We start from the raw sequence: 9,340 nt of genomic DNA, 5'->3' as shown, positions 1-9,340 counted from the left end.
CATAAAAATTCGGCAAGGAGACACATGAACCTGCGAACATTGCTTAATTCATAGAGGTGAGAGAAGAGAAGGGAAATTATTTATCTTTAATATCATTCTGTATGACTTGCCTCATTAAAATAAGATGGCGTCCAATGGGAACTAAAAATTCTAAATGGAAAGAAATACAATAAAAGTGCACATTTTAATACTTCTAGTTAGGTACCTAGATTTTGGGGAAGTGGTGATGTTTAATTTCTAAACAGGAGCGGCTCAGCCTTACCGTTGGGCTATTTATGATTTTTAAGCCATTTTGGTACTTGGTGCCTTCCCACTCAGTGTTTTATTTCATTTTCCTAACACCCCTATAAGGTGGGCAATACTATACCCATTTTTTTAAGTGAGAAAAATGTGGCTCAGAGAAGTTAAGCAAATATCCCAAGAGAACGTTACACATTAGTAAATGAGAGAGTCAAGATTTGAACCCAGGCCTTTCTGGGGAAAAAAGTTTACTTCCTGACTCACTGCACTACTCCAAATCTATTGTAAATACGATTGCAGAAGGTCTTGATAACAAAACTTCTTCCTGAATTCTCCCACTTAGTACTGGGTCAGTAGCATCTAGACTTACCTGGAAGGCATTGAGCAAGGAGAAGATAATGTGGAAGGCCAGGTTGCTGTCATCGATGACGGTGGCAATCCCGAATCCCCAGGNCTCATTTGGGCCTTCCCTCTGCATGTGAAAGAAAGGATATTACCTCAAAGATGTTGAAGGCATTAAGAGTCCGGCAGGTTTCCGTGATCTTGTGCCATTTCTTTTGCCTGCATAAAAACTCCGNATAAGAATGGAGAAGGAGGTGAACAACTTGCTTGGCCTACATTTGCAAAAAGCTTGCTGGGAGTTTTCTTGAATCATTTGACAGGCCTGCTGGTCCCATCTGCTCTCCAGGGAGTGCCAGCCAACACACTGTGTCCTCCTCTCCTCTGACTTGCTGATCTTTTCAAAAATCAGTGAGATTCTTTTAAGTTCCTTGGGCAAAATGACAGACAAGACAAGCCCATTCACGGTGACGTTTTCCAAAACACTGGCTTCTAGGATGGCCCCGAGAGTCGGAAATGCAATGCTGACAGCCTGGGAAGGGGCAGGAATCTTCTGAAGTTCATCTCTACTGATGAGTACCCGTCCAGTGATCTCACTGCCCGTGTCGTTAATTCTCATTGAAAAAGTGAAATTCTTCCCAGAGTTGTCTCGGGATATGGTGGCGCCCATAGTATGAATGAAGACATCTGATATGTCAATGGGATACTTGCTTATAAATAGCTTTCTTGCAAAGGAATTGACCGAGTGTAGCAGGACACAGCTGCTGTTTCTTTCAGGGATGAAGGTCCAGTTTGAGATGCTTCTGCTGTTAAGAATGTGGTTGGCCATGGTGCTATAACTCTGCCAAGGAAGAACCAGCATTAGTACTGAGCTGCCAGGACAGTCAAGATTCACTTTTATACAGTGTGGTCCTCCAACCAGCCGCCTAGGCATCCCCCGGGAACTCCTCAGAAGGATGGAATCTCAGGGCCCACCCCAGACTTAGTGAATCAGAATTAGCATCATGATGAGATCCCCGGGGTACATGCAGGCCACCGAAGTTTGAGCTGGAGAACACAGCGAGGAAGGAATTGCCCTCGTGTCATGTATGAAGCATCTGCCTGTGAGGCAGGCAAGTGGGCAGCCTTCCCCAAGCTCACTGAATCATCGGTTCCACTTCACACCCTGGTGAAGCCAGCCACTTGCCTACCCTGCTCCAAGTGCCCGCCATGCAATGAACATCTATGAAGTCCCAACGGTGTGCAGGACCCTGGACAGGAGCGTGGCAAATCGAAATTTGCTGCCAGAGGCTGAACCTCCTTTTTCTCCTCTGCCTCAAAGATTGAAAATAAAAGAAGTGAATCCAGGTCCACTTTCACACTTCCTGCAGCACACACATATGGCTGTTTTCTCTGCATTCAGTTATTTTCCATTTTAGCAGCCTGTTCTGACTCACAAGGAAAAGTAGGAAAAGTCTCTCTCTGCAGGAACCAGAGTGGTTCTTAGGCATTTTCAGTAGCCAAAACAGACGTTGGGAAAGCTTAGTCCCGTGTCAGATCCAGCACCCCATAAGTGCTGTGTTTAAATGCGTTATTGGCTGTGTTCACTTTGTCCATTCCTTTGTTTATTCTGTGGTGAACATTTACTGAGCGTTTGTTATGCCAGGCATCACAGACACCGACGTGAAAGACCCAGCGAACCTGCATTCCTTTCCACCAAAACATCATTCTACCGAATCAAGACCCCTCACCTGCATCTTCACCTCGTCGACACCTGTCAGCAGTACCGTGGATATGTTGTGGAGAAGCTGTACGATGACAGCAATGTTTCCCGGGATCCGGGGGGACTGCCGAATGTTCCTGAGTACACAGGACAAATCCTGCGGACACTTTTGCATCAGCATGTCTGTGATGGTCTCAGAATTTTTGGCATATTCATTTATGACTGTATTTCCTCCGAATGGTTGAACCGAATATGAATTTGTCTAAGAAAGGGCAAAAAGAAAGTTTGTGTTAGGTTACTTTTGCTTTTGAATATGAAAGTAGCTTTAATAAAATTTAGGATAGCCTTATCATGCAACTGTACATTGCAAAACGTTTTTCAATTTTACATTTTCATAGTCACATTTGTTATGGAATAACTTGCCCTATTACCAAGGTATATGAACAGAAAACCAAAGTTCCAGGTTGCCAGCTGCTGGCTCCTAAACCCTCCCCCTCCAGAGAGCACGTGTTTTCTTTAGCATTCAGACCCCTTCTGCGGATACACACCGTATGTATGTCCTGTGCCTCTGATACATTTCTAGTGTCATTGAAGCTTATTTTTACTAAGCGTATTTTTTTTTAAAGATTTTATTTATTTATGTGACAGAGAGACAGCCAGCGAGAGAGGGAACACAGCAGGGGAGTGGGAGAGGAAGAAGCAGGCTCCCAGCGGAGGAGCCCGATGTGGGACTCAATCCCGGAACGCCAGGATCACGTCCTGAGCCAAAAGCAGATGCTTAATGACTGCGCTACCCAGGCGCCCCCTACTAAGCGTATTTTAAACATAGAAATTCTGAACTAGATTTGGCTGAAACAACTGACACTAACACAAAAGAGTGACTGAAAATAGTGATAAACAGTATCTCCTACAGATTCAGGCTCTGGGTCCCCCGACTGGCTGCCTGTTTTTTTGTAAATAAAGTTTTATTGGGACCCAGTCTGCTCATTACTGAAGTATTGTCTATGGCTGCTTTCATGCCACCATGGCGGAGCTGAATACTCGCAATAGAGACCCTATGGCCCACAGGGACTAAAATATTAACTATCTGGCCCTTTACAGTAAAAAAAAAAAGAAAAAAGGAAACAAAACGGCCAACCCTTACATTAGAGCGCACTGTGTGGCCTCCTCTAGCCTGGCCGTTCACAAGACAGAGGACTGTGGGCCTAGAGGGTTTGCCTACTCAGAGCTCATGTCCCTGCATCTAGACACTCAGAGTCCCCGCTCAGCAGCCCCAAGCCCACTTCCAGGGCCCGCATGGGCCTCTTCCCTAAGTCTATGCTACCAAGGATGGGCCGTGCCACCAGTATGCTCACCACTAGGCCCAAGGGGTGACAAAGGGACACTGGTTTTCAGGGTTATGAACATATGACCTTGGAGGTGCTGGATAGAATCTGATGGGAGACCAGCAGAACATACTTTACTTAGCAGTCTGGAAACTTAATTTAAAGCATTTAGGTATTAAAACATATGGTACATGGGTCTCTGTGTGTATATTTGCCAAGATTCCTCAAATTAGGGGTGGGCCAGTTGGGAGACATGCTGGGGGGGCAGCCTTTTGAAGTCTTGTCGGGAACTCCCCAACCAGGGCACTCCCCCTGGCCACCCCCAAAATCACCGAATGGGGATGTTCCCTAGACCAATGCTAAAGCATTGACCCCTCTGAAGGAATCAGGAGCTGAACGTCAGAAAGGTGAAGCCCCTACGAGAAGAGGAGCAAAAGAAACAAAAAGAGAAGAAATAATATTTCACCTGATTGTATGTATCAAAACTGAATTTTTACAAATGTGTCGTTACTTAAGTATGTACGGAAACAGGTTCATTTTTTTGATGATGAAGTCCTTCCCTTCAGGCCAGCTTGCTCCTTGTGCTTTCCTGAGCACAGAAATCACCTAGGGATCTTGACAACCTGCAGCTTCAGATTCCACAGATCTGGGGTGGGGCTTGAATTCTGCATACCTAAAAGTTCCCAGGGCAGCCTGTGCTGCTGGTCAGAGAAGAGGACATCGAGGACCGAGGCTTTGTAGTAAAGAGCTAAGAGCAAAGATGGAGAAGTAGGCCATGATCATTCTCGACAGCTCTCCTAGCTTTGACCTGAGAATCAGGCCCCTTTGCATCACGAAGCATGTGGGAGCCCAGAGCACAAACTTTCAGATCCCAAAGCGAGGACCTCCATTCTTGTGCAGAAAGAGACAATGAGTAGGTGTTATGTATCCATGTACAAACACACTCACCTACCAACCCTGCCTCGTGCTCCCCCTCTCTCTTATTGACCATGCCTACACATTGCNGAGGAAGGAATTGCCCTCGTGTCATGTATGAAGCATCTGCCTGTGAGGCAGGCAAGTGGGCAGCCTTCCCCAAGCTCACTGAATCATCGGTTCCACTTCACACCCTGGTGAAGCCAGCCACTTGCCTACCCTGCTCCAAGTGCCCGCCATGCAATGAACATCTATGAAGTCCCAACGGTGTGCAGGACCCTGGACAGGAGCGTGGCAAATCGAAATTTGCTGCCAGAGGCTGAACCTCCTTTTTCTCCTCTGCCTCAAAGATTGAAAATAAAAGAAGTGAATCCAGGTCCACTTTCACACTTCCTGCAGCACACACATATGGCTGTTTTCTCTGCATTCAGTTATTTTCCATTTTAGCAGCCTGTTCTGACTCACAAGGAAAAGTAGGAAAAGTCTCTCTCTGCAGGAACCAGAGTGGTTCTTAGGCATTTTCAGTAGCCAAAACAGACGTTGGGAAAGCTTAGTCCCGTGTCAGATCCAGCACCCCATAAGTGCTGTGTTTAAATGCGTTATTGGCTGTGTTCACTTTGTCCATTCCTTTGTTTATTCTGTGGTGAACATTTACTGAGCGTTTGTTATGCCAGGCATCACAGACACCGACGTGAAAGACCCAGCGAACCTGCATTCCTTTCCACCAAAACATCATTCTACCGAATCAAGACCCCTCACCTGCATCTTCACCTCGTCGACACCTGTCAGCAGTACCGTGGATATGTTGTGGAGAAGCTGTACGATGACAGCAATGTTTCCCGGGATCCGGGGGGACTGCCGAATGTTCCTGAGTACACAGGACAAATCCTGCGGACACTTTTGCATCAGCATGTCTGTGATGGTCTCAGAATTTTTGGCATATTCATTTATGACTGTATTTCCTCCGAATGGTTGAACCGAATATGAATTTGTCTAAGAAAGGGCAAAAAGAAAGTTTGTGTTAGGTTACTTTTGCTTTTGAATATGAAAGTAGCTTTAATAAAATTTAGGATAGCCTTATCATGCAATTGTACATTGCAAAACGTTTTTCAATTTTACATTTTCATAGTCACATTTGTTATGGAATAACTTGCCCTATTACCAAGGTATATGAACAGAAAACCAAAGTTCCAGGTTGCCAGCTGCTGGCTCCTAAACCCTCCCCCTCCAGAGAGCACGTGTTTTCTTTAGCATTCAGACCCCTTCTGCGTACACACCGTATGTATGTCCTGTGCCTCTGATACATTTCTAGTGTCATTGAAGCTTATTTTTACTAAGCGTATTTTTTTTTAAAGATTTTATTTATTTATGTGACAGAGAGACAGCCAGCGAGAGAGGGAACACAGCAGGGGAGTGGGAGAGGAAGAAGCAGGCTCCCAGCGGAGGAGCCCGATGTGGGACTCAATCCCGGAACGCCAGGATCACGTCCTGAGCCAAAAGCAGATGCTTAATGACTGCGCTACCCAGGCGCCCCCTACTAAGCGTATTTTAAACATAGAAATTCTGAACTAGATTTGGCTGAAACAACTGACACTAACACAAAAGAGTGACTGAAAATAGTGATAAACAGTATCTCCTACAGATTCAGGCTCTGGGTCCCCCGACTGGCTGCCTGTTTTTTTGTAAATAAAGTTTTATTGGGACCCAGTCTGCTCATTACTGAAGTATTGTCTATGGCTGCTTTCATGCCACCATGGCGGAGCTGAATACTCGCAATAGAGACCCTATGGCCCACAGGGACTAAAATATTAACTATCTGGCCCTTTACAGTAAAAAAAAAAAGAAAAAAGGAAACAAAACGGCCAACCCTTACATTAGAGCGCACTGTGTGGCCTCCTCTAGCCTGGCCGTTCACAAGACAGAGGACTGTGGGCCTAGAGGGTTTGCCTACTCAGAGCTCATGTCCCTGCATCTAGACACTCAGAGTCCCCGCTCAGCAGCCCCAAGCCCACTTCCAGGGCCCGCATGGGCCTCTTCCCTAAGTCTATGCTACCAAGGATGGGCCGTGCCACCAGTATGCTCACCACTAGGCCCAAGGGGTGACAAAGGGACACTGGTTTTCAGGGTTATGAACATATGACCTTGGAGGTGCTGGATAGAATCTGATGGGAGACCAGCAGAACATACTTTACTTAGCAGTCTGGAAACTTAATTTAAAGCATTTAGGTATTAAAACATATGGTACATGGGTCTCTGTGTGTATATTTGCCAAGATTCCTCAAATTAGGGGTGGGCCAGTTGGGAGACATGCTGGGGGGGCAGCCTTTTGAAGTCTTGTCGGGAACTCCCCAACCAGGGCACTCCCCCTGGCCACCCCCAAAATCACCGAATGGGGATGTTCCCTAGACCAATGCTAAAGCATTGACCCCTCTGAAGGAATCAGGAGCTGAACGTCAGAAAGGTGAAGCCCCTACGAGAAGAGGAGCAAAAGAAACAAAAAGAGAAGAAATAATATTTCACCTGATTGTATGTATCAAAACTGAATTTTTACAAATGTGTCGTTACTTAAGTATGTACGGAAACAGGTTCATTTTTTTGATGATGAAGTCCTTCCCTTCAGGCCAGCTTGCTCCTTGTGCTTTCCTGAGCACAGAAATCACCTAGGGATCTTGACAACCTGCAGCTTCAGATTCCACAGATCTGGGGTGGGGCTTGAATTCTGCATACCTAAAAGTTCCCAGGGCAGCCTGTGCTGCTGGTCAGAGAAGAGGACATCGAGGACCGAGGCTTTGTAGTAAAGAGCTAAGAGCAAAGATGGAGAAGTAGGCCATGATCATTCTCGACAGCTCTCCTAGCTTTGACCTGAGAATCAGGCCCCTTTGCATCACGAAGCATGTGGGAGCCCAGAGCACAAACTTTCAGATCCCAAAGCGAGGACCTCCATTCTTGTGCAGAAAGAGACAATGAGTAGGTGTTATGTATCCATGTACAAACACACTCACCTACCAACCCTGCCTCGTGCTCCCCCTCTCTCTTATTGACCATGCCTACACATTGCTCATTTGGGCCTTCCCTCTGCATGTGAAAGAAAGGATATTACCTCAAAGATGTTGAAGGCATTAAGAGTCCTGCAGGTTTCCGTGATCTTGTGCCATTTCTTTTGCCTGCATAAAAACTCCATATTTCCCTGAGTGTCTGGAGGGCAAGGTTGGCTGCAGTGGGAATTGTCCACACAGACACCATCACATACATCTGGGGAAATAAAAGGAATCAGCATCAGATGGCGAGCTCGGGGCTCTGCACGGCGTGGGCCAATCGCCAAGGTGTCGGCACAATGAGGACACATCAAACCCGCGGACATCAGATGTATTTTCTTTGCAAAGTGGAGGAAGATTGAAACAGATCAGTGATCGTCATCTATTTCAGTGACAAACACCTATTGTCTCCAACAGAATCTTATCCAGAACTCAAACGTATAAAACAGATAAAAGTGGAACTTCCCCGGTTGAAGTGACAAGGAAGGGCCCACAGCTCCCTCAAACTCCTCCAGCTCCCCAGAACACAGTATGGAAGCCACTGCACCCCATGTTCTGTGAGAAAGCTCCCAGCTCCAGAACTTCGTAAGAGTTAGGTCATCCATGAGTTCTCACAGACCTGCTTTGGCCGCTGCTCCAGGCTGGGCTGGCTCAATCGAAAGAGTTTATGGCAAAGAACTCTCTGGCCAGGATGGCACAGAGGGTGCTGGAAGGAGAGGGGGGGAGCAAGGGTCAAGGGTATAATTTAATATGAGAAAACGAAAGAGTCCAAATGCGAGCCATCAAGGAGTCCCATCTGGCACGCCATCAACAGAGGGCTGAGCGTGGCCCTCTGTTATAACAAATAAACAAAAACTTCCATTTGATCCCTAACCGCTGCCAACGTACCATGTGGCCTGGCAGGCATCTTCTCCTTGCTTTTGTTGGCAACCTAGAAAGGGAAAATAAAAATCCGCATGAAAACTAATCGTTGCGATGTCAGCCCAATGATCTACTTTAGTCACAAACTAATGGCCACGTGTGAATCAGCTCTGACGCCAGGACGCCACCAAAAGCCAAGACCATGAAGTACGGCCCCATGGTTCTATTTTGTCATCAGTCTGGATGGCGACTCAGCAGGAGCCCTCCTTCCTCTCCAGCAAGAAGGACCAACATTCTATCCAAGAAATACACCAGGAGCAGAGGTGGACTTACATGGAAGTTAATGGAGGCTAAGCTTTGGAATCTCTTGCTTGTATGGGCCCCTTCAAAGCACTGAGAGAGGGTCTAGTGATGTGTTCACACAATCATATATTTTATTAAATTTTCAAAGGCAAAATAATTTAACCATCTTCTGTTCAGACTATTTTTTGCTACTCCACCTTGCCTTCTTCACACTCACCCTCATTCTGAATGGATAGCACTAGAGAGATTGTAGGTATATATGGAATCTGGACAAATATAAGTTGAATTGGGGATCCATCTAGTTTGAATTTAATAGGACATATTTAAGAAGTTTGCAGTCATTTCCATATTACAATTTGGACATCAACACATAATGGCATTCATTTTAGAGTATTTACAATTCTTAAATAGTATTTACAATTACTCACAGAACAAGAAAATTCTAAGTGTTCTGGATACCTTGCAGCTCATATTTGAAAGAAACTTGTTAGATGCTTCCCCAAAGTTGACAACAGTCTTACATATTTACATGACATTACTAATAATGAAATGAGAAGGTGAAAGATAATTTTCTAAACTAGCAATAATAAAAAACAAATTTGATCAGCAATGATAGAGGA

At 45.6% G+C, this 9,340-nt stretch overlaps 1 protein-coding gene across 1 annotated transcript in view; it reads right to left on the bottom strand.

Annotated features, from left to right (window-relative positions):
- The window catches only part of ADGRF2 (adhesion G protein-coupled receptor F2), a 31,462-nt gene extending 22,535 nt beyond the window's left edge, over positions 1 to 8,927 (bottom strand). Inside the window, exons 1-4 of the mRNA XM_034648151.1 lie at positions 8,445 to 8,927; positions 7,622 to 7,773; positions 5,281 to 5,514; positions 834 to 1,420 (exon numbers count right to left, since the gene is read on the bottom strand). Of these exons, the coding sequence (XP_034504042.1) occupies positions 834 to 1,420; positions 5,281 to 5,514; positions 7,622 to 7,773; positions 8,445 to 8,463 (992 nt within the window). The 5' untranslated portion in view covers positions 8,464 to 8,927. The remainder of the gene's footprint in view (positions 1 to 833; positions 1,421 to 5,280; positions 5,515 to 7,621; positions 7,774 to 8,444) is intronic.
- Between the last annotated feature and the right edge of the window lie 413 nt (positions 8,928 to 9,340).

This window comes from Ailuropoda melanoleuca, chromosome 19 (genome assembly GCF_002007445.2).
Source record: "Ailuropoda melanoleuca isolate Jingjing chromosome 19, ASM200744v2, whole genome shotgun sequence".
NCBI lineage: Eukaryota > Metazoa > Chordata > Mammalia > Carnivora > Ursidae > Ailuropoda > Ailuropoda melanoleuca.
The sequence above is the reverse complement of the archived record's forward strand: the minus strand, read 5'-3'. Positions and strand labels throughout refer to the sequence as shown.